This window comes from Aythya fuligula, chromosome 17 (assembly GCF_009819795.1).
Source record: "Aythya fuligula isolate bAytFul2 chromosome 17, bAytFul2.pri, whole genome shotgun sequence".
NCBI lineage: Eukaryota > Metazoa > Chordata > Aves > Anseriformes > Anatidae > Aythya > Aythya fuligula.
Genome location: NC_045575.1, coordinates 9,910,238 through 9,935,131, shown reverse-complemented (window position 1 = coordinate 9,935,131; position 24,894 = coordinate 9,910,238). Strand labels below are relative to the sequence as shown.

Below are 24,894 nucleotides of genomic sequence, written 5' to 3'. Positions count from 1 at the left end.
CTGAGTATAAAATGTAGTTGTTTCCTTAATTGTTGCTAGGCGGGTGGAGATAATTGTGGTATCTGTTGTTCACCTGTCCAGAAACCAAAGCCGTGCTCAACCCAGGCTAGCAGAGATGCTTTGGGTGATGCAGCTTGCTTTCAGCAAGTGATGCAGCAGCCAGAGGGTGCAAACATGTAGAGCGTTCAGAAACCATAAACCTTCTTAAAACGAATGCAAGTAAGGGTTTAAGGTGATGATGCCAACTTTGCTGTGCTTTAAACTATGCTCACAGCAGCCCAGACGGTAACGTGGTTACAACAAGAGAAGCGAAAGAGAAGCTGTCTGTAGGCTCTATGAAGCAACTGGTGAGCAATCGCTGAGGTGCTGGGCTGCTCTGCGCAGAACAAGTGCCTACAGATACAAATGCTGTGCGAAGGAACCATTAGTGGCACGCAGATACACGCTGGCAAATTAGGCTGGAGGACGATAAGACGCTCCTACAGCTTTTAAAGTCATCCTTGTCATGATCACTTCACCATAAAATATTAATTTCTCCAGCGCAAATAAAAGCACAGCACATCTCCCAAATAATCTCTTAAAACCCAAACAGACCGGTAAGAGTAAACCAAGTCTGACCGCCCAGAGCTCAGAATGAAATGGGACTGGCAGTACTTGTTCAGGCTTTACAGCCACCTCTCTGCTCTACTCTGACAATTATTTATTACCACTAATACTGTGCTTTGTAAACTTATCCAGTGCTTTATGAAGTAAGACATGTTTCCTATTTTAAATATGTTATAATCTTGTGTGCTGATAAGGGGTGCAGGTTATGCCTTGGATGTTCATAAACAGCATTAGCACTAAGAGTTTTATTAGTGCTGGGTCCTTTCAAGCCCGTGGCTCTTTCTTTTTCATAACAACCCTTTCCCGGTCAAGTGCTGGAATAAGGATTTTGACACCTTCATCTTCCAGGCTGGAACAACGTGGGCATGCTTTTGTTTTGCTGGTAGTGAAAGAGCAAAACCCAAGCAGAGCTCCAGTGGAGTGACTGTTGCTCTGCATGGGTTTAATCCACTGCCTTTTGATGCTTCTTTGAGACAAATCTCGAGTTTGGATGATGGCAGCAGAGAGCCAGCTTGTGAGATCGGAGCGTGTGTGTGTGTGTGTGTTCGCGCGCGTGTTTTAAATAAACAAACAATGGAACAGCAACTTCAACAAATTGTGAGTGGTGCTAATTTGTTGTAGCGCTGTCTTGCCTTCTGGCAGTGTTGATTTAGGAGAAGCTGAGCAGGCTGGAAGGGCTGAGGGAGATGCTGGTTCTTTTGCTGCGGGGCGTGCATATGGTTCAGCATAAAGCGCTTCGGGGGTCCCGTCCTGAAGATGCAGAGGCTACCAATTCCCCTCTCAAATAAAATCTTGGGCAAAACTACCTTATCCTCTGCCTTGCCCCTCCCCTTTCACTTTTTTTTTTTTTTAAATGGAGGCATGTTTTGAGCCGTGATTCATGACAAGAGCCTATAATTTGTGTGTTTTGAGAACTGCCAAATAATCCTTGACCTTGACAAGAATAGAGTGTAGGGAAGGTAAGTAGTAAGATACTTTGCTTTGGATTGTAGCAAAGCTTTCAACATCCCATGACCTTGCTGGGCAGCTTTTCATAACCCTCCTGGGGTTGTAATCACTGAAGCTGAGAAGCCTTCTGACAGAAGGCTGGCCAAATGTGCCTGAGATATCTGCAGCCCTGGACCACAGTTTTGCAGTGCTGCAGGGTGAGGATGGCAGGATGCAAACCTCACTGGGAAGAGATGGGTTTGGAAGCATATGTGGAGTGACCTCCCTGTAGCCAAATGTAAAAGTTTGAAGTCTCAGGTGGAGATGAGAGAGGAATAAAACAGTTGAAATGAGAATTTGGTGTACCAGTAGCATTTGAAGACAGTCAGAGAAGGAAACGTGAATTTTTAAAATGAGTAAAATCACAGAAACCATTCCTGCAATGCCCTAAGCTCTGCTGTCCCCTTAGGATATCTTCAGCTTGGACAGATTTGACTGCAATGCAAATAGTTTGCGAGACCTTGAGTCTGTGTAAGGCTGCCTGCTTTTACAAGTGATAGTGGCTTTCTGGCATCTTCTCGTTTGCCAGGCTCAGAGTTGCAGAAACACTGCGGTAGTTACACAGCACCCAGCACCTGAGTGTTCAGGATGCTCAGTTAAGCGTAGGATTTGGAGGGGTGTTTGATGGGCAGTGCAGCACAGGGTCTGGATTCCACCGGGACTAATTCTTCAGCAGTGCTGTGCTCAAAAGACTGCACAGGAGGGGAGCATACAGGAAGAATTTGAGGCCAGGTTGGTGCTTGGAGGCAAAGATTTCTCTGGAAGTACAGGCCTGAGCACACGGCCAGTTCTTGGCAAAAATAAATAAATAAATAAAAAATGATGGATACAATGCAAAGGGTGCCATAGTTAAAGCATTGCTTATTTGTGTTAAGGAGAACTGCTGCTGCAACCACAGGTACGGCTGAGATAAGGTTATGAGATTTGATCTCGTAGAAAAAAATGGGACAGCAAAGTTTGTTTCTCTACTCACTGGCACCTGGCATATGGTGAGAGAGATGACATTTTGGTCCAAGACTGTGACTGCCCACGTCCTCCCCGCACCCCTCAACACGGAGCTTAGTGGAAATGTAAACTACTGCAACACGTTCACAGCATTAGCGGTGTTCTGTATGCAGATGCTCCTGCGCAGACTGCTGCTCTCTGCAGAAAAGTTTGCTGAGTCCACAACAAGAAATAAAACTAAGCAGGCCAATTGAGAGGATCTTTATCAAACCCTCTCCCATTTCTTCTAGTACTCCGAAGCCTTGTTTGCTCTAACAAACCCTGTAACTAAGGGGTCTGAGTCACAACAGCTCGTGGATTTAACACTCCCAGCTGTCTGCCTCATCCCTGTCCTGGAGATCCCTCCCCAGTCGCAGGGACAGCTGAAAGCCATGCATTTGCTCCAGAATTGCTGCATTTCACAACCCAGCTATCAGCTTGTACCTGCGGTGACTCAGAGCCCTAAAGCTGTGCTGCAACGGGGAGGCTGCTGTAACACAGCCTCAGCTGGAAAAGGGTCACAGCGTTCCTTCCCCACCGCGCCCCCGGAGCAATGTCCGGCACGAAGCTGCCACCCCGAGCACCCCCTGCCAACTGTAGCTCACCACAGCGAGGAGCAGACCCCGTGCTTTTAGGACCAGAAGCATCTTCTCACTCCATGCAATTCATAGGGTTGTGGATTCTGCCTAACACTCTCTAGGATTAGCTGGGAGGTAGCAGCAGTCCTTTAGTCATGTCCTAAATTCTTGCATTGTAAAGGGAGAATTCTGTATGCCAAGGCTCAAAGGTAGCTGGGAAACAGGAGTTTTGCATACCAAAGGGCCCCTACCTGGTGGGTGGGTAGGGGCTCCCTTCCTCCTCTGAGGACTGAGCTACTCCACTGACTGTGTGGGTATTTTATTGCAATAAGGAGTCTTTAGATCAGTGTGAGGCATCAAAGCTGCCTGTACCACTTGCAATGCAGTTCCGAGCTGGAGCTGAGCCTGCTCAGTTGCTGCAGGGCTGCAGGAGGACCCGACATCTATTGCTGCTCACTGGCTTCTGAGCCTTTATTTGTGCCACTGCTGTGCTGAGATCAACTGTGCTCTGCAGATATGCCAGGGTTTGTGGTGCCTGGCTCTGCCTGACAAGATCTCCGACGTCCATGCCTCTGCTTTTCTCCTCGCATCTGAGGGATCTGGGCAGTCTTCATGTTAACGCTGAGAATAGATGTATAGTATACAAAAGCTCTGTTTAGGAATTGGCAGGAAGCTTTATTTCTGACTGCAGCGTGATGTTCTAGCAGTAGGAAACACCTTTGTGTTAAGCAGTTCTCTGCTAATCTCTGCCCTAGAGGGGAAACACAACTATGGAGAAGAGCTTCTTGCTTCACAGTAGCAAGAAGTAAATTGCTGTAATCTGGGTGTAAATCTGCTCTTGAGCTACTGTCTCGAAACCAGTCCAAAAATACCTCAATGCAGCATTCAGCCTTCCTTAAGCTGAGTATTGCTGAGGGTTTTGCAGAGTCCCGATGCTGGCAGGCGAGGTGCCTTGCTTTTAGGCAGTCTGGAGGGTGTGATCTGCTGGAGAGGGGAGCTCCAGCTCCCCGGGGCTCAGGCCCTTTGTGCCTAAAGCTGAAGGCCGTTTCAGTGTGGGTTGGCCTGTTTGTGCTGGCAGCGGCCCGTTGTCCGTAGTTCAGCAAATGCTCTTGGATCAGCGTAGCCCAGGTCAGTAAGCAAACACTTGCTTACATTTCACTTCTTCATTGTATTGACAAGATTTAAAAATCGACAGCCCATAGCAGTCAAAACAGGACAATCTGAATACAAAAGCCCTGTTAGCTCATTGTGGAAGGGATTTAGTTACAGAACTGTGGGGTAAGAACGCAGGTGGGAATAATGGGAACATGCTGTCCTGGGCCTGAGCCCAGCAGATGTCTGGGAAGAATGAAGATCTCCTTACATTCGGTGTCCTTTTCGTGAAGACACTTCCTAGCTGCCAGGCCACTGTCCCCCCTTCCATTCCCTGTCCTCCAGATAGATTCCTTATTGTAAGCCTTTTTCATTCGGCCTTTTATCTTTTAAGGTTGAACTGATAATCGATATTCTTCTAACTTTTCACATGTAAGATTTCTATCTCCAACAGCACAGCTGGAGACATGCAGCCATCAAGAGCTCCGCAAAAGCTCCATTTTGCCAGGAAGGTCTAAAACCTATTTTAAATCCCTGAACAGCCACAGGCTTATTTCTGGTGGGTTGTTTCTTTTTCCCACTGGGGGAGCAGCATCAGTTGTAGAGAGAGACCCATACTTAGCCATCTACCCTGCAAGTATCCTCTTTGATAACTGCCAGAGCTGATTACAGGAACTGCTGGAGGAGGATATGCGCTGCAGAGGATATCCTAGGTTTGACAAGCTGAGTGTCTGTGGGACGTGCCTTTTCTTGACATGCAAAGGATGTTGTTGTTTTTACCTTTGGGCAGGGAAGGGTGGAATTACACCTCAAGTTTTGTGACTCTCGTATGAGCTGCAGTTCACCATGAATCAGCTTCATCTCCAGTCTCCAAGAATGGAGACTCAAATTGTTAGCGAAGCATTATTATAAACAGGAGTGGGTACACAAGATTCCCTTTTTCCTCTTCCTTGCTCCACAGATGTAACAAAAGCCAAAGGACTTGGCTCAACTATGACCACAGGCTACCAGGGGCTCGGGAAGAGGGACAGGGAAAAGGCCCCACCGCAGAGGATCAGCATTCATGTGTTTCTTTCATTGCCTGTATGTGGGGAACAAGACCATGAAGCTCTGGCACCGTGCTCTTCTTGTTGTAGAAGCATTTCTAAATGACGATATTTAGTTGCCTGAGTTCGTGGGCAGAAGGAAGCTGGTGCAGACACCCTTGGGATCTGCTGCTCCTGGATCCGTGTCGCCTGCTCCCCCCACAGCTCAGTGCCGTTGGAGTCGTGAATGGAGATGGCCCGAGCAAGTCAGCAAGAAACTTGCAGAGGCCTTCTGCCGTGTTCACTGCAGCTCAGCAGCTCCGGGGAGATGGGTGGAGGGGAGGTTGTTCTAGCACTTACATTTTTAAGGCAGGTGGCCATTTTAAAATGTACGTTTCAATTTTGATTGCAGTTTTTTAATTGCATTTAACAGCGCCTGGTTCTCCATTCTGCATCCGTGCAGCCACGTTCTATTGATGGCCTGTTGTGATTTCAATGGAACATCATGGGATGTACCTGGCACGTCGGGCAGCACTGGATGGAGGTGCCTTTAGCCCAATGTACCTGGCATGGTAAGCGGCAACCAAGCGGTTAATCTGCATTCTACTGCTCGTAGTCTCAGCTTGTATAGCAAGGTGTTCCTGCTTTGCTGCAGCCTTGCAATGACTGGAAATCACTTTGCTCTCCTGATGTTAGTGCTTTCATGCACGTAGGGCCCCTACCCCTTTCACCGATGGCGATTCCCCTTCCCTGTACAGTTTGCCATGCAGTAGGGAAGGGACTAGCCATGTCAGGCTCTGCTTGCTCTTCTAGGACAGGAAAGAGAAGGGACTGGGGACATCATCTGCCTCTTTATCTTCTCTCCTTTTTGGGGCAGGAGCTGGTAGCAGTTGAGCATGTATTGCCCACGTACCAAACGTCCAAACGTTGCCGCACGAGGGTACCAAACAGGTGCTTGTGTCCATAAGCAAAACAATTTCTGTGGGAGTCCTGCAAGAGCTGCTTCAGGGAGCCGGGAGGGCAGTTCTGCCTGGCACTAATTGGAATGTAACAAACTAAATAAGGGCCACTTTAAGTTTGCTGATGTGGTATCCTCTGTGAAATAATCCTCCATTCTCCTTCTCCTTTCCATGTCCACAATTGCAACAACAGCTGCGCATCCTGCTCTGCCTTGCATGTCGCTTTCTCTCCCTTGCCCAGCTCGCAGACCTCTTTCCGAGTAACTCAACGTGTTGTTCTTACCTATTTTGAAGTGTGAGATATTCCTGTGTGAAAACAAGGGTGCTGCATCCTGTTTTCTGCTTGAGATCACCCCAAAGAGCTTTTACTGCTCCACTGCCAGTGATGAACAAAGTGCATGTTCTTGCCTCTGCTTCCACATTCTGCTGTCTGCCTGCTCGCAGGGGCTGGGGATAGGGAACCGTGTGGGCTAACACAGCTCGTGCATTCCTCTGTCTGCCTCTGCTGCTCTGGAATGTGAATACATTTACAAGGCATGGGCTAATGACCTGCCAACTGCAGCTCCTAGGGGGAAGGTTAGCAGCCATGAAAGACCACCTCACTGATACCTCAGGAGAGCCATGGAAATAAGTTCTGTTGGGATGTGGGGAGAGGAAGATCAGATGAGCCGGTGAGCAACAGGAAAGCTCTTCCCACTGGGGTCTTCCAGTGTTCTAAAAGAGTTAGTTCCTCTGAGACTGAAGGGTGGAAAAGCGATCTGTTTCAGTTTCACCCAGATCCAGTAGTAGATGGACAAAGTATTTTTAATATTAGAAGTAAATTGGTGGAAAGAGCAACATAGGAAATGAGTGATTCTGTTTTGTCTTGTTCTTCCCCATGCTCACTACTGCAGCGTGTGCTCAGTGCAGCAGAACTGTTTGGGAAGGCAGAGATATAAGCCAGCAGGCCACTATCTTGTCCTAAGTATATTATAACATGCACAGTAGGCTAGCGCTTTGATGGCATCTAATTTGATACATCACATCTAATCTGTTTGTTGGTTTTTATCTGCAGTACGGTTAGTGCACTGCTCAGGTGCTCGGTGTCTAGCCTTCTCATCCATCCACAAATCCTCTACGTGAAATGAGTGATTCCTTAGATCTGTTTTTGATTGATTCTTTGCTTCACTGGTGTTGCTTCTTAAAAGGTAAACAATATTCATATGCTGCAATCTATAACACAGAGGTGAAATCAAATAGCATCTCCTGCCAGAGGTTGCTAGGATAACCCATTTAGCATTCATTCAGGAATTACTTTTATGAAGAGATGTAGCACTATTAAAGAGAATCAAACCTGTAATGAATATGTAGATTTTATACTACTTAACGGGGTGAAGGCATTCCTCTTCTCCTGTATTTGGCAATCTAATTTTAGTGATTTCCAGAGTCCTTATGGAAATTGAGAGCAAATTATGTTTTTCCTGCTTTGTAGTGAGAGCAGCAAAGCTCCTGGAGCAGCTGGTACGTTCTGCACCATCTTCATACCCACTGGATCACTGTGTGCTCCAGGCTGGGCACAGCAGCTCAGTTACCCAGCTCCCTGGGCACAATTGCTTGTGAAAATGCTATCAGCTCTTAGCTTGCGTAGCTTTGTTTGATGTGTGGCATCTGCTTGCAGCATTACTGCATTCTGTGATTTGTGCCCTGTATTTCCCACACCTTTGCATGTGCTGTGTCTCAGTGCCATGGATATGGTGGAGGTAGTGGAGACCCTCAGCCTTGCTTCCTTCCTCACTTGCACAAGAATATGTGGCAGGTTCACTGCTCTGAGAACTGCGTGCCTTGAATGACTAGGAAGCAACCTAAATCTGAAAAAAAAAAACATCTCGAATGCTAATTGAACAAAGCCTTTTGTGATTGTTTTAATTGCAAAGGAATAAAATTTTGCACACCAACTTCAATGCTAATAGACTATGGCCCCAGTGAGATATTTACATATTCTTTAGGTTTGTTTGGTGGTTTTTTTTTTGTTTTTTTTTAACCTGAAATGCAGCTGCTAGGCCTCTCCTTAGCCAGGGCTCCTCTGAATGGGGAGTTTATTTTTTGTATTTATGTGCAGAAGAAAGAAAAGGAAGGGGTCTTAAAAATTGTACTGAAATACATGAAATATAAACCACTGTAATTTTTCAGGGACTTTTGGGGCTTTTGTTGTTGTTATTGGTGGTGGTAGCCAAATGTTCAGGGTTTGTTAAGAGCCATTCTCTGCCAACTAATGGATAGCAAGGCTTTTGTAAGGCTGCACCTGCCATTTGTTTGGGAAGATCTGCTAACTTTTATGCTGGACTTAACCTTGTAGTTATCTTTGGTCCCATGCTTTCAGCTAGAAGTGAGATCTCAGGAATGCCACAGATTAAGGAATAATGCCTGCTTCTCTCTTTGCTAACAAGATTTCCAACACCCCCCTCTTTCCCTACCCCAAAAATGCATCATTGCTAAGAAGTGTTTATAACTGGTCAGCTCTGGAAGACATCTCAGAAGGGATTTCTTTGTGTTCAGGACTACACAAGATACCGAAGCCAGGCTGATGCTATAAAGCTTTTGCCAACAAAGGTACGCAGTCAAAGGGTGTGTGCTCTGACCCACCTGGCTGTCCTGGGAAAAGCGCTCAGTGGGCAATGCCTGGCAAACCTTTAAACACGGGGCTCTGAACTAGGCTGAAGGTTTTCCTGCCTTGTTAATTACATTCATTTTGTTGGGGCTGCTAAATCCACGTTAGACTTCAGCTAACAAATTCAAATGTGATAGGCAGCGTTGTAGTATTTAAAGCTGACCACTGCTTTTAAAACCTCCTAGAGGTAATGACTGACCCCATACTTACATCCTACTGAACATGAGTACTTTTGTAAAATTTGACAGGTGAGATAAATAGAAGTAATTTAAACAACTTGTACTATGCTAATTTTTCTGCTGCAGAATGTCCTGAGATTTAATAATAACATTATCTTCCTCATAAAGGTCAGTAAAAAGCAAAACTATAATTCTACGTCAGCTTCCCGGGCTTTCCCTGCAGGCTCATTACCTGGCTTCAAGATCATTTAAATCAGAAAGAAAAAACAGAAGTAAAAATCCCAAAATATTTCCTGCCAGTAGCAGCAGCAATCCTTGACTTTTTGCAAAGGCTTAGACAAACACGTACACAGAGATTTCTAGGCACTGCTTCAGGTGCCACATGAATGGGAAATAAGCTCACTTTTAGTTCAGTAACATACTTTTTTATCAGTGTGTTTAGGAAAAAAAATACTGGCTATGCTGTTTCCTTTCCCTTCCTGCATTTCTTTTTTTGATGGAACACTTACAAATCCTATTGAGGGATTTTGTGTGTTATATGCGTGGAGAAGCACCATTCTATCTGCAGTGAAAATAGTGTAGTAATGGGCTGTCTCCTGAGCATGATGCATTTATACAGAGAGATGCTGTGTTACGTTGCAAGCCATGTTTTTGTCCTTCCCTATCGATATATCTTGGTGACCCAGAAGTAAGTGCTTTTACTGGCCTGGTTAGATAAAAGTGGGTATTTGGTGCCTCTCTTGTTGCTTCCTCCTTTTAATCAGCAATTCTGGAAGCAAGCCACTAAAGCCAGACACATCGCCTGCGTGCTGCAACTCTGATGTAGCTAATTACAGCAAAACTTGTTTTTAAAGTGCTCAACACTGCTCAGCGCTGGTAATCCCTGTCTCTGTCGTGTTTTTGTGATGCTGCAGAATGAATTTCTATGGCAGAAACACTACAGAGAGAGAAGAACTAACTGGCTAATACCACGGCAAGCCTGCATTTCCTTCTTTGGCTGCAACCCTTTTTAAAGGCAGCCACCTCAGGGAACAGTATTCATGTGCCAAAGGCTCAGTGGTGGATGCCCCATCTACTGGGTTCTCATCCACTGCTGGAACGGATGGGAACAGAAGAGAAAAGCAGAGCAGGCATTTTAGCTGTGGGTCAAGGTGAAAAGCCCCTGAGAACCGTGAGGGTGCAGAACTAAGTGGCAGGGCACTGAGCAGGGGCCACAAAATTGTACCAAACGCCTAACCGAATTTCAGGCTAGCCAAGTGGAGACATGTGTCCCGTGGAAGAAGGGAGGCACATCCTCGGCATTTCTTTTGGTAACCACAAAAGTACTATGCTAGCGAGTCAGCAGTATGGGAGGAAAAAATGCATTAGTTTACTTTTCTGTAGCTTTTTTCATAAAGAAAAATCTTTTTGTTGTACAGAAATGGACGAGGTAAATTTACCACCTTTCTGCCAACTGAAATCTTTCTATTAATCACCAGTCAGTAAGAATCACGTTTGAAAAAGGCTTATTTTTACTAATGAGAGTCTCACTCATATTTCTTTTCCTCGAGTACACATACTTGACCCCGAGAGAAGATAATTCAGTCTAATGCTTCATCATTTGAAGTCTGATGGGACAGAATGTGGTAATGGGGCTCACAAGCAATAAAAACATTAACTCAAGATGATTTTAAGACAAAACTTAAGCTCTTCATTTCTATGGATGTATGGCCCGCTCCTCCTTCAAAAGCAGAAATCTGTTTCAATAATAACATGAAGTGGGAAAGGAATGAAGAAGGGGAAGGCTAAAGGTAGCTGTTTTATGTCTGGTATTTAATTCCTATGTTTGAAATTCAGCAATTGCTTTAAACCAACTTTAAACTAACAGATAAATGCCTATTACAAATAGTAGCTGGCACTTTCGAACAAAAGTCTCAACAACAAAGTAAAAAAGAAAAAGATCTTGGATTTCTGAAAGCAGCCCCAACTTTAAATTCTAGTTATTATGTGCTTTACTAGCTACCAAATTTGCAGTTGCAGTTAGTTAATTCTGATCCTCCTCAAAGTAGATGTTTCCTAAGCGTCATACTACTGGGAAAGTCAATATAAATATCTAAACTAAAACACATCATAAATACTGTTTGTGAAACACATGAACTACGCAGAGGGAACCACAATCTTCCTCTCTTCTCAGTATTTCAGGGCAGAGAGACCGTGACTTGAGACAGGTTATTTGACTCTATCAGTTTAAACAAAATTCCTTCAAGCTAAGGGAGGGGAATTGACTTAAGAAAACAGTTTCAGATTGCTGAAGACTTTTGGTGGCATTTGGCTCGCTCAACACCCTGAATTTCAGCCAGCTCGGGGTTGATTCTAGCCCCTGAGGTTAGTGGATTGGGCTGTGGACATTGCCAGGGGGCTGGTTTTTAAAGCAGCCTTTCATACTCTTAAAGAGATTTCCCATTCGCACCTCAGTGTGATTAATTCCATCTCCTACAGATTTAGTTGCTACATGTCATTTTCACAACCCCAGAGCCACCGGGTTTTGTAAGACTTCAACATGTAAAAGCCAGGAAACAAACTCCATGGTAAAGCAGGGAAGCTGCAGCTTATGCCAATTATTTTACATGCTCAGATACGCAAACGGCAGAGAGGTAGATGCTTCTTTTTTCTTCCCTTTTTCTATCTCCCCATTCACCCTTCAGATTTGCACCAGGGAAGGGAAACAGCTTTCCTCTGTACCTAACTATTGTTTCCTCGCTGGTAGCTTTTGAATGCTAATTCCAGCCAATGCTGATTTCTTTTGTAAAAAGATACTCGCAAATCTGAGTTTTGAGAGAACCAAAAATGAGAGCCACTGATGGGAACCACTCCTGTCTGTGCTCTGAGCAGGATCACAGCTTGCAAGGCTGGATCATTCCCAGGCCTCCTTAGTCAGTGTCAAGCCGAAGGCAGCCTGCACCGTGTTAAGCCAGTCTATTAAATGTCGACTTGCTCAAGTGGAAACAGCAGGTTCACACTTCTCGTCCTCCTGTTTTGCAGGTGGTAAAGTGAAGGTGAAAGGAAGAGAAGGTGGAGATGGAACTGCCAAATCATGCCAAACAACTGCTACTGCAGCTGAACCAGCAACGAGCCAAAGGTTTCCTCTGTGATGTGATCATTGTGGTAGAAAATGCCCTGTTTCGTGCCCATAAGAACATCCTGGCAGCCAGCAGCATGTATTTCAAATCCCTTGTCCTGCATGACAACCTGATTAACTTAGACACGGACATGGTGAACCCCACTGTGTTCCGGCAGATCTTGGACTTTATTTATACTGGTAAGCTCTTAACGACTGACCAGCCCGGTGAACAGAACTTTAATGCTCTCCTCACCGCAGCAAGCTACCTCCAACTGCACGACCTGGCAGCTCTCTGCAGAAAGAAGCTGAAGCGGAGCAGCAAGTCCTTTGCTGGCAAGGCCGGCGGCCTCGGGGTCGGGAGATCCGCCAGGAGTCAGAGACTTTCCACCGCTTCGGTCATCCAAGCTCGCTATTCAGGGTCAAATGAGGGGATGAAGGGCTCGCACTCGAAGGAGCTGTCAAAGGGAAAGCTCTCCGATGACGAGGTCTTCATCAGCAGCTCCAACCAAGAGAACTGTCACTCCTTAAGCAGGGGAGCCAGTAAGAACGGCGGTGGGGGCGGCAGCGCGAACGGGAGCACCGGCGACCAGGAGCTAGGCCTCGACCTGTCCAAAAAAAGCCCGTCGCTCCCTGTTGCAGCCTCCCACGATGACACGCAGCACAGCGAAAGCCAGCACGGCTCTCCCCAATCTGCCTCAGCCCCCGCAGCCAACAGTGCCTCATCGTTCGACGAGTCTGGAGTCGGAGCCCCTCACAGCATGGCGGACAGCAGCGACCCCATGGAGATGGATCTGAGCGAGGAGTGCCACCACGCGCTGACGGAGAGCAGCCAGCGCAAGGGCCTCCGGCACTCGTCCCGCAAGAAGGAGTGGATCAAGAAAGACAGCGCCTTTGACCGAAAGGAGGGGAGCAAAGACAGGGACGAGGGCGAAGGGCTGCCCAACGGCATCCTGCTGGGGCCCTTGTCCAAATCTGTGGAGCGGAGCTTGGCCGGAGCCTACGGCGCAGACCTGCCCTACCCGTGCAAGGAGGAGGTGGAAAACGGGAAGGAGAACAGCGACGACAGCGGCCAGAGCGAGAGCGAGAGCGGCGGGCACACCAGCGCCAACTACGTCTACCGGCAGGAGGGGTTTGAGCCAGTGGCCTACGGCGACAACCTGTACGTCTGCATCCCCTGCGGCAAAGGCTTCCCCAGCTCCGAGCAGCTGAACGCCCACGTGGAGACGCACACCGAGGAAGACCTTTACATCAAGGAGGAAGGCACGTACGGCAGCAAGGATGAAGCTGAGGATTTGTCCAACCCCAACCAGGCCTACGCCGCCGAGTCCCGGCCCTTCAAGTGTTCGGTGTGTGAGAAGAGCTACAAGGATCCAGCGACGCTGCGGCAGCATGAGAAGACTCACTGGCTGACACGGCCCTTCCCTTGCAACATCTGCGGCAAGATGTTCACGCAGCGGGGCACCATGACACGGCACATGCGCAGCCACTTGGGGCTCAAGCCCTTTGCTTGCGAGGAATGCGGGATGCGCTTTACCCGGCAGTACCGACTGACAGAGCATATGCGTGTCCACTCAGGAGAAAAACCTTACGAATGTCAACTGTGTGGTGGGAAATTCACCCAGCAGCGCAATCTGATCAGCCACCTGCGAATGCATACCTCTCCCACATAAGCCAAAGACTCCAGAATGAGCTTCGAGCCCATCCGCAGTGATTTACCTTTCTGTAGACTTGCTGCTTAAAAAAAAAAAAAAAAAGAAAAAAAGAAAAAAAAAAACAAACAAAAAAGGGGGCAGCTCCCCACACTCTGTTCAGTCATGGGAGGCCTAAACAAATGTAGCTTTAACATTTAAAAAAAAAAAAAGTTCCTTTTTTCCCTTTTTTTAAAAAAAAGAAAGGTCCACAGCCAAGCTGATGCATTTAGTCCAACTCTCCCTCCAAATCTTGGTGATCTGGCAAGAAATGCCGCTTCTCTTTGAGCACGTTGACTTCTTTGCCATATTGATTACCTGCAGCGGGAAGCAGGACTGTGGGGGAACTTTTGACCTCCGCTGGCTGCCTCCTCCCTGCCTCGTTCCTTTGTGTTGCTGTTACCCTACTCACATCCTCTTTTAACATCCAACTCAGTAGGGGCATTTCTTGCCATTAAAGAAAAAAAGTACATCTTTTCAGCGGCCTGAGCAGCTGTGAAATAACACAGCATCACCCTCACGAGCGTGGCAGCTGTGTCTGTGGACCATCTCACAGGGTCGGCAGCCCCTTTGGATCCGGTGGGAAAGCCACAGCAGTGGTGGGACCCCCCAGCCGTGCCCATGGGCTGCCCAGGGTGGGGAGAGCAGCCTCCCGAGGCGTGCACTGCCAGAGTGCTTCACTTCAAGAAGTGGTGATGCTTCCCTCGCCGTCCCTCCCTCTTTTCGTTTTGATCTTTCTCCCTGGCACGCATAACCACACGCCACCCTTCCCCACAAAACACGCAAACCTCTTCTGCCTTACCCATGACTGAACAGGGCCTGGATGCCCTGGGAATTTCCTTCAGTGAGCAGGGGGTCGTCTTTACTTTTCTAGTAGTTTCGTATGAATATTCTTTGCTTAGAGGTACTTGTTTTATTAAAGGAAAAACCATTGTAACGTTTATGTGAATGTTTGAACTGGAAGGTCTGAGGTTAATTCTAGGGTGGGTGGGTGGGGAGGGGGTTTGATGTAGGCTGGACTTGCTACAAGTTCCTTAGGTACTTTTTTATTATTTTTTATTTTATTTTTTGTGTGTGTGTATGTTTTTAGCTTTCCTCCCTCACTAAAGAGCGAGTCTGTGTGGACAGACTTGTTACCTTTGCTACCTCTTGAATTCATGAGAACAATAAGATGGTTAGTGAAAGATTAGGCATTTTTTTCTCTTATTGTAAGTAATTAAATGTATAAAAGTAGAAGCTAAATTAAAGTTAAGGGATTTTTACCACCCTGTCCTTCCATCGAAAGTCAGCTAGAGAAATGTTAACGCAAAGCTTGGCCAAAGACAAAGCAAAAAATACGCAGCGCCAGAAGCTGTGCTGGCTGCTTGGATTGGCTTGCTGGCAGTCTCTTGGCTGGTTGTAGTAACTTTTAGATAAAAGAAGAAAACTTCTCTGAGCTTTCTGGGCCCTTTCCAGCTTTGTTTATTGACTCTGGATACTTTGGGGAGAGGAAAATGTCCCCCTCATCTTCCGCTCCCCCAGCACATCTGGGTCAGTCTGCAAACACCTGGCAGGACAGAGGGTGAGGGCATAGCAGCCTATAATTTACTAGAATCCAGAGTGCAATAAGGTGGGGGAGAGGAGGAGAAAGCAAACCAAAGTGTTTCATATCCTCCCTTTTAGACAATTTAACACACGCACACAAAAAGAAAGAAAAATGAAAAGAAAAAGAAACAAAATGTTCTTGCAACATCTGCATAAGACATCACAGCCAACAGCTGCTATTGGTTTAGGAGAGAAGACAGAGAACGTAGCCCACCGATTCTTGGCCCCCTTGACTTTGTTGGCGTGACCTTGTGGAAAGCTATGGCTTATTTCAAGCCTCCCGTGACTGTGGTGGTAAAAATTCACAGCCAGTAGAATCATCCCTTCTGAATTGAGTAAGGTTTACACTTGCGTTTTTTCATATTTTTTTTTCTGCTCAAACCAGTATAGTCTCTATGCGTAGGGTTTACCAAACCTCATATTTTGTCTTTTTTTAAAAAACAAAAAACGAAACCATTTTTTTTAAGTTTTGACCAAAAAAGAAAAACGAAAAAAAAAGGAAAAAGTGAGCATGTTTAACTAAAACAAAGAAATATAAGCTTCATTTTGTTTTGTTTTGTTTTGTTTTGTTTTGTTTTGTTTTGTTTTAAGGTAGACTAGTCCAAAAGAAGTTTTTGGGTCAATTGAATGAACTGAGGAAACTGGAATCCAGGCTCCAAGCAATAGAGAACCCAACTGCGCCTTGGCCTGGTGTCACGTTACAGGGAACACGCTCGCCCCTCTCCTGCCCGCTCCGCTCTGCTTCTGCTCGTGCCATTGTCTGCCTGCTCCGGCCCCGCTGCGAGCTGGGGGCATGAGGGGAGCCTGGCCTTCTTTTTGCTCATTGTGCCGCGATGCACTGTTTTCTTTTGCGGGGTTAGGTGGGTTTTTAGTGTCTTTAGCACTTCCACGTTTTGAATATATATTGAATTCTTCTCCCCTCGATTCCCTGCCAAGCCCTGAGAACGTCCCCGGAGTCGTCTCGGGGTGAGACGGGGAAGGCCTTGCCATCTACCTTTTTCTCGGAGCAAGTCTCAGCAGGGCCCAGGGACAGCCGTGCGAGATGAGTTCCTAGGCACTTTGACCCTGCCTTTCCCTTCCCTCCAGCAGCCCGCAGGCTGAGCTGGACCCCGGGCTGCCTGCCGAGCACGGCTCCCCTTGCCTGGCTCCAGACCCGTGGAGCCCAGCTTGCCCGAACAATTTTTATCTCTTTTGGTGAGCGGCACGCGGCTGGCGCTGAGCTCTGCCCCCCGCTGCCACTGCCCCCCTTGGCTGTGCCCTGCGGTGGCTCTGGCCCTGGGGACAGCAGGAGCCTGAGCAGAGCCCCCCTGGGAGCAGCCGGAGCTGCTGCCCTCAGTTAGTGCCATTTTTACAGCACGTGTGTGGGTGGTGCAGCCTCTCCTAACCCCTCCGCCCCTCCAGGCCCCCGCTTCATTTTTTTTTAAGCCTTGAGAATCATTGTGACGATTCAGGACCCAATGCTATTTGATTTTTTTTTTTTTTTTTCCGGAGCGTTTTTTTAAACTTTACCCCCCTCCCCCAGCACTTAAACAATACGACATAAAGTCTGTGTACAGCGAGAGTATTGTACAAAAGGAAATTTTGTTCTTTTTTTTTCAAGTAGCTGTGTAAAGTTGTGTTCCATAGATTGAGTATAAACAACATTTTCCAAATTGTGACAGTAATAATGAATAACTAATAATACTCAAAACTTCAGGGACTGTTTAAGGCCTGCTTTGGGCCTGAACACTCAACTGCATTTGTACGACATAGTATTGTATCAAACATTTTTCTGTATTTTAATGAGAAAGCAAAACACTAGTTTCATATTTAAGATTTTAAGAGTTTTAGGGTGGGGGGGAGGGAGTTGCATTTTTTTTTAATTTTATTTTAATTTTTTTTTTGAAATACACAAAGAGCCTCAAGAGGAATAAAGCAATTTAAAAACAACAAAAAAGAAAAAAAAAAAAAAGAAAAAAAAGAGGCCTGGCAGCTTAAGTATATGCTTTAGTCACTTAGTTCCAGAATGTTTTCGGAATAACAGGAAAAAAAAAAAGATAAAATAGCAAAAGTTGTATAAAAAATAAAGAAGCTCATACCCAAATTCACAAAACTATTTTTTAAACCAAAGCACATTTGAATGAGTATGGAACCTCACTTGGCTCAGAAAAGTACTAATATATTTATCTCATTGTTTACATAAACTTTTACAGTTTCAGACCTCAACAGATCTAGGGGCCAGTCAAAATTAATCTTTGCTTTTTCCATTGGTTTGTCTTCTGAAGGCTACTGCAGCGTTCCCCAAACCGAGAGGGGAAACCTGCGACCCAGCCTGCATTCCAGCACTGCTCGGGGAGGGCGATCAGAAATACGGCACGGAGATTTAGGGGTTTTGTCTTCAACCCACGAGGGGCATCGCAGGAGAGACCCAGGCAGGACCGCGGAGGCACTCCTGGGAGTGTCTCCGTCTGGGCAAGCAGGAGGTGCTTTGGGCTAGGGCCACCGCAGCCAGGGCTTCCCAGGCCCTCGGTCTGCAGGTGCGGCAGGGAGGCGAATATTGGTATTTGGCCTAAACCAGCCGAGCTCTTCCTCAGAGGAGGAGGAGTGGGTAAAGAAAGGGTAGGGAGAGACGTGAGAAGCTCTGGAGATCAGAGAAGGGTGTTGGCAGAGGATGGTGGGAGCCGCTGTACCCAGCACATCTCCTTACCGCTAGCCATGGGTGAGCTGGGCTGAACTGTTTTCCAGTCCTTACTGCAGAACGTCCAAAACCAAATTCCTGGCAAAAAAAAAAAAAAAAAAAAAGCCCAGCTCTGTGCATCTGGGGGAGTTAGCAGGAGCCACAGAGACCACAGAAGACACCAAAGAGCTATTGGCACGCAGCTTCTGTGAGGCTCTGTGGCTGCTGACGTGGCAGAGTACGCACAACTCTGAGCCGCCCGCCGCGCCGGGCAGGGGCTGCGCAGAGGCGGCCGACGTCCCCGCGAGGATGAGGCCGTGACTTGGGTAGCTTTAAGGGTCTGGGGTGAGGCAGAGAGCGCAGGTATGTGGCCTCCTGTTTCTGTCCAGAGCTGTGCTGGGGCCTGAGCTTCCCCGTTCGGACTGTCTGAGCCACCTTTTAGTTGAACAGCTGGATGGATTCACTCCAGACCTTACAGTCACGCGCAAAGAGACCGACCAAAACCTGCAAGGCTTTCTAGGTGAAACCTAAGCTTGATTTGCATGTTAGAACAGTCGAAAGATGACCAATGAAGATGGTTTGCTAAACTACCGCTGAAGCCAAAAAAAAAGGATTTTTTTTTTTTTTTAAATTCCCCATCATTAGTCTTGACCCTTTGTAGCTTTTACCTTCTACACCAAAGCCACCTCAAACATTTGAGGGGGGGGGCTGATGGAAAATGAAATATTAATTTTGCCTGGTCTTAATATCTAACAAAGATGGTGCAAACACTATTTGACAGTGTTGTTTTTGTATCAATATGTATGTGCAGTAATGAATGTATTTATTTCTCAGATTCTGTATGCACAGTTTTGCAATGTAATTCAGAAAGTTGCAAACACAAAGATGTGTCCGCAGGGTCTTCTCTACAGGATTTCAAAAAAATGAAAAAAATATATTAAAAAAAAAAAAAAAAGAATCTCAGAGACTCTCAGCATAGCCATAAACCATAACCTGTGAAGACAATACAAAGACTGGACTTTTGTAGCTTTGCATAGAAGAGGAATTTATGTTTTGCTGTATTTAAATGTTTCCAGTTACAGTGTCACTCTTTTAAGATTCCTGTTTTGTTTTTTTTTTTTCTTCTCTCTCGTGTGTGTGGAAAGCATTGTTTTCAAGCAGTGCAGGTTCAAAGTCTGGGTTAGCAGTATTTTACCGTGTCGCTTCAGTTCCGAAAAGCAGGAATATGGGTCTTGACCAGGGAAACATCCAGCGCACTCAGTCAAACAAAATTAATTCTGGGGTAAATGCTGGCAAAATTCAGAGAATGTAAAAGTTATCAGAGGAATGGTTGTGTGCTTCTGATTGCAACTCGTGACTGAGAGGGGTCTACGTCCTGCCTGAAGGTCAGGACAGAGCTCCTTTACCGACCCCCCTCTCTTCCTCCTTTCACTGTTTACTGTAGAAGCAATAAGGTCTGAAAGGTGGGGAGGTGATGCCCAAGGTAGCTGGAGGAAGCTTCGTGCCAAACTCAACAGCATTTGTGCCATTTTGTGATGGGCCTCGCAAACGACGTTGAAGTGTCAGATTCCCTGCCAAGTGAGGTGGTAAGAGTCCCTGGGAAAAGCTGTACTTCACAAAGCCTCTCGTGCCAGTATTGGTAGAGTTAGCAGTTATGGTCCTGCAATAACCATAAAAATGAGAACGAGGAAAGAGATGTTTGTTGGTTTGAGGGTACATGCCAAATTCAGAAACCTTCCCAATCAGCTGTACTGGAGTTAAGGGAAAAGTAAACCAAAAACAAAGCAAAAAATCCTCCCCACAGTTTAAATGGCTATGAGGTGCTAAATGGTAAACATCTAGCTCTCTCTAGCCAGCAGAAATGCTTACCACTGAGATAGCATGTTTGATTAAACACTTATTGAAGCGGGAATTTAAATTCTAAATGAGCTCTGACCTGTGATCCTGCAGTATTTAATTGGTCTTCTAGCATTTTTTCTTGTTGTTGTTGTTTTTGTTTAAACTTAATGATTTTCTCAACTTCAACAAAGTCTCTTCATTTACTATAACCCCCCCTTTTTTTCCATAGTTACTCTTTCACTCCAGAACGGGTCACATTCTTGAAAACAAAATTTGGAGGTTGCTTTCAGCAGCTGCTTTTGCAATATTTTAAGTCCCATGGTACCTTATTGTCCTTTTTTTAGTGCAGGAGATAAGGAGGCAAGCAGTCGATGATTTTCAGCCCCTTTCTACTCCTTGTATTTGCATTTTTTCAGGGTAGGGGAAGAAAGCAATTTCACCTTTGACGATTTCCCAAGACACTCACTATATTTGCTACTTTCCTTGTAAAAGCAAAAGCTCTAGGATCCTCTGTGAGGCAGTTCAGCTCTGCTGTGGAGTTCCCAGCTGGGCCTCTTAGGAAGGCTTCTTCATTTCAGCCCTAGTTCATCTCTGTGCCACAATGTAACAGCTATTTATTCTGCTTTCCTTTTTTGAACTAACATGACTCAAAAATCCTGAAACAGAAGTTCAGAGAGAGAAATTAATTTGTCATTCAGTCCTTCCTGCTGTCTCTTCTCCTGGAAGCCCAGTGGCTTCAAAATATAAACGGATCGGTGTTTTCTGAACAGAGGAGACCCTGTGGGATGCTGTAGGGAAGGTTTAAAACAATATTTTGTGCTGCAGTATTTGCTGGCAGTTAGGGGACACACCTCATAGTGCTTGCTTTTCCTGAAGAGTGGGATGTTTTTTAAACCTTCTCGTTCACAAGTTATCAATCGAAGCACCCGGACAACTGTTGCTCTAAATGCCACGAGAATTGAGGATAACTGGCTGAGGATAACTTTTCTAATGAGGACAGGACCTTGTTTTGGCTGGCTGGATATTTTCCCCCACTTTATTTTAATACTTTAAATACAACTAAAAAGGGGATGCTCCATCTCTCTCTCTCTCTCTCTCTCTTTTTAATTTTAAGCCTTAATTGTCAGTCAGTCTAGGTGCCCTGGATGTTTCCTGGGGAGGGGGAGAAGAGGGCAGGGCGAGGTAAAGGCCGACATTCCTGCTGCAATGTTCTGTTCATTTCCTTCAAGAGCTTGAATTCAGGTCAGAGCCACACGGAGTTGTGGCTTCAACTCAAGTGTCATATAAAAAGATACAGAAATTATAATATGATCTCAGCATTCAGAAATTTGCAGTCTTAATGTACAGTGATGAGAAACTGTTATTTTATGATCTTTTCATTAAAAGCTTGATTGAAAAATTACCTCTTCTGCTCTAGAGTTCACCTTGTTCCTACAGCTGACTGTGTCCATGTTTTCTCCTCCCTCATTTGTTCTTGCCCAGGGATTTGAACCAGCTGCTTCACAAAGAAGAGCCACTGCCTCACACAAACACAGCCAAAACAGCCACACACAGCAGTTTTATGCACTTACTGCTTGTAAGCCAGAATGTGGTGCTTGTTAGAATATAAGAAAGGATAAATAACATGGGCCAGGCTGGCATACAGGAAACGTGCAGGTGAAGGACAGTGGTGGTACCCTAATTTTACCTTTCTTGTTGTGACCCTGAGCAACCTGAGGCTGTTTCTGAACAGTCACTCTTGCTTTGCTCTGCTCATGTCCTAATGACAGTTTGAAAGCAGCCTCTGTCAGAGACAGAAGGAGGCAGATGCACCTCCTGATCTGCAGATCCCTGCAGTCTGTTTGGGCTGCACGTCTAACTCTGTAGGCCCATCTCCGAGGAGCAGAGAAGCATCTGAAGCAGAAAAGTTTCCTAAAAGAAATTAAGGTTCTCTATCCACATGTGGTGCACATAAACCAGGGAAATGCTTCCAGGGAAGATGACTGTAAGTAATGACAAAAGCACTGGTTGCAGATTTCGCCCTCTCAAATGCTAAAAACCAGTCATTTTTCCTTGGACAGGTGAAGTATGAACCTAGTGAAATTAATTAACATTTCTTTGGTCCATGTTTTAACAGCATTCCCAGTTGTTCCCAGGCCACCTTTCTGGATCTAAACATGCTTTCATATATATTTAATGAAGACAAATTAAGTATCTGCACCATAATGCAAGAGCCAAGCCTGATATTCTGCACCATTTCCCTTTGTCACACTGCGCATCACAGCAGTTGTGCTGTTTCTCCCAGAGCCTGTTGGAACGTCTTAATATTCAGCAGAGTAATCCTGGTGTTGAATTCCTGTATTTTGTTCTTCCTCTTCTTTTTAAGCGCAGTGCTGACTATATTTTAAAGTGACTGACTGAAGGAGCTTCAAGTTTAGTCAGTTTTCTGACAGGTTGCAAAGTCAGCAGCGCTGGTAAGAATATCATTTTTATTTGTCCTTGGAGATGTGTTTTACCCGGCAAGGTTAAGTAGAAGGACAAAAAGGAACAGAAAAACAGATGAAGAGCTACAGAAAACCAGCGGCTATTTTTCAACAGCTCAGATGTGGTAACGAGCCTGTACTCTTCTCCCAGCTACCGGTGACTTTTTTTCCTTTTTTTTTTTTTTTTTTTAATATTTTTCTTTTTCCTTTTTTCTTCCCTTTTTTTTCCCCCTTAATTTCTTCTGGAAGTTTTTGCTTCCTGGCACCCACTTCTTTGTGGCATAAGTGGTTTCCAGCATAGTTAATAGATTGCATGTTCTATTTTACTTTCTTTGCCGCGGTCAGCTCCTTTTCATCTCATAAGATCCTGCGACAACTATACAGAACTCTTCATATAATAACTCACGACTGAAATGCAGCTGCTTCTGTGGTGGAACACTGAAATATGTACAAGTGAAGTGCCCAGCTCAGGATGTAAAGGATACCAGATATGTCTGGAATGCCTGGGAATTTGTACTTTTCATCCCTCTGCTTTCATTGCTCCCATTTATTGGTTGGTAGGACTTTTCTCCCAAACCCACACTTGCTTTCTCTCCAGTGCCTTTCTCCTTCTTGAGGAGTACACAGACGTTGGGTAAAACCTTCGAACGATAGCTTTGGTTTTGCTCTTTTGCAGGGAATACAATTTCAACAAAATTGGAACTCTTCCTTGGGAACAAAACTTCCAATTTTTTGTTAAACGAAATTTTGTTTCAGCCACTGCTGAAATACAATTTTGACCCTGCTGAGTAGATAGATGCAGAATGTTTGTTTCATAAGAATTCTGATGACAGATATCATACTAAGAAGTTAAAAGGGAAGGACAGTTTTTTTTAATAAAGAATAACTTCAGGTCAGTAGAAGCCAAAAGACTAACACCTCATTTTGCAAATTGTTTCTAAAAAACGCCTTCATCCTGTTTTGTATTGAAACTAAAATCTGAAACACTGTTTTTTATCTGCAAGCAATGCCAAATTTTCAACAGCTCTTAGAATGCTGAAGCTATTACCACCTATTAATTCTGTGTATCTGCCTGGGTTTTGTTTGTTTGGATGTACTACAAAGTTGCCCAGGTTTAAACAAATTGATTTTGCGTGCACTTGTGCAAAGCCTGCTATGTACCAAGTGTAGTGTGACCTGGCTTAAGTCTGCAATAGCTAAAATTATGCATTTGCCTTAGCAAAACTCATTGTTCTTTGTCTACAAAGAATTTGTTATAGGAACAAAACCCTAAGCATGTCATTTTTCTAATTTTCTTCTCTTCTGAGAGAGGAATTCTTCTCAAAATCTATTACATATACTCTCTCAGACCATGAAATGTTAGAAGTATCTAAGAAAAGGCTTTCTTCTGCTGGGGTAAGAGTTATGGGCTGGGCCTCTTGCACAGTGGGAGCTGCGTCCAGCAGCACCCCTTAAACTGCACCTTGAGAATCCAACTGAAAGGGCTCCCACTGGTACCAGCAGAGCTGGGAGGTCCCTCACTCCTTTCATCTGGTGGATATATACTCTTCAGCTCCCCATGCTGGACCACAGGATACTTTATGGCAGGATGAAAACTGCCTAGAACTCCAATAATTCAATGGTTGCATCCATTTGGAAGCCTAGCCCCTAGCCTGCAAATGTAATGTAGTTTTCATCCTTCTCTGCACGATGGTTTGTGTCCTGTCACAGCCTGCTTCTGGTCACAACGCTGTTTCTTGGTGTTGGTTTCCGTGAGATTGTGTTCTTCCAGTAACTGAAGCCAACACCCATCCCACCCCACACCTTGAGGTACCTGTATGCCAAAACTTGGCACAGAGAGCCGGAAATGCTCCTAAGTTTGCTATTTGGGACAAAACCACTTCCCTTTGGACTCCTCTCGGCGCTGCTCTTGCCTCAGTTCTAGTTTCCTGCCTCCTCCAGGTCATCACCACACATCTTCATTCTTTCCCTTCATGGGCTCTGTAGCAGGTTTTTTTTGTTTGTGTTTTTTTTTTTTTTTTTTTCCCTCTGCAGCTGTGCTGTGTCTTATTGATGAACACGATTGAAAACTGCTGCAGAGCAAGGTCTGAATCCATATGTTTCAGCTCGGTTGGTTGAGCCAGTTCTAAGAAAGCACGATCTCCCTGCAATTACAGCGCGTCCATGGCTCCAATACTATATAGCGAAAAACATTCATCATACTGTCTGCTGTTCCAGGTGCTAAGAAGAGAGGCCAATGTAGCTGGTATGTATCAGCCGAGGAGGTGATGGATGGTCCTGCCCACATCCTTTGCTTTCTGCTTCTTACCACTTTGCCCCTTCCCTTAGTTTCTTGCTCGGTTACAGAGAGGAGCACTGGGAGAAGAGGGACATTGCAGGGCTCTCTCAGCAGGAGACTGTAGTGATTTTTTTGTGGATAATTTGGCTCTGAAGCAAAGGCCTAACTCTCCATCTCTGTTCTTGTCCATCCCCTCCTTCTTGAACTCAATAATTAGATTTTAAAACAAA

General features: G+C 45.5%; 1 protein-coding gene across 2 annotated transcripts in view; it reads left to right on the top strand.

Annotated features, from left to right (window-relative positions):
- The window catches only part of HIC2 (HIC ZBTB transcriptional repressor 2), a 73,914-nt gene extending 59,507 nt beyond the window's left edge, over positions 1–14,407 (top strand). The window contains exons 2-3 of one of the 2 annotated variants that reach the window (XM_032199021.1): positions 5,706–5,844; positions 12,079–14,407. In XM_032199021.1, coding sequence (XP_032054912.1) covers positions 12,115–13,827 — 1,713 coding nt within the window. In that variant the 5' untranslated portion in view covers positions 5,706–5,844; positions 12,079–12,114 and the 3' untranslated portion in view covers positions 13,828–14,407. The remainder of the gene's footprint in view (positions 1–5,705; positions 5,845–12,078) is intronic. The other variant, XM_032199022.1, reaches the window with a different exon arrangement.
- Positions 14,408–24,894: the final 10,487 nt, after the last annotated feature.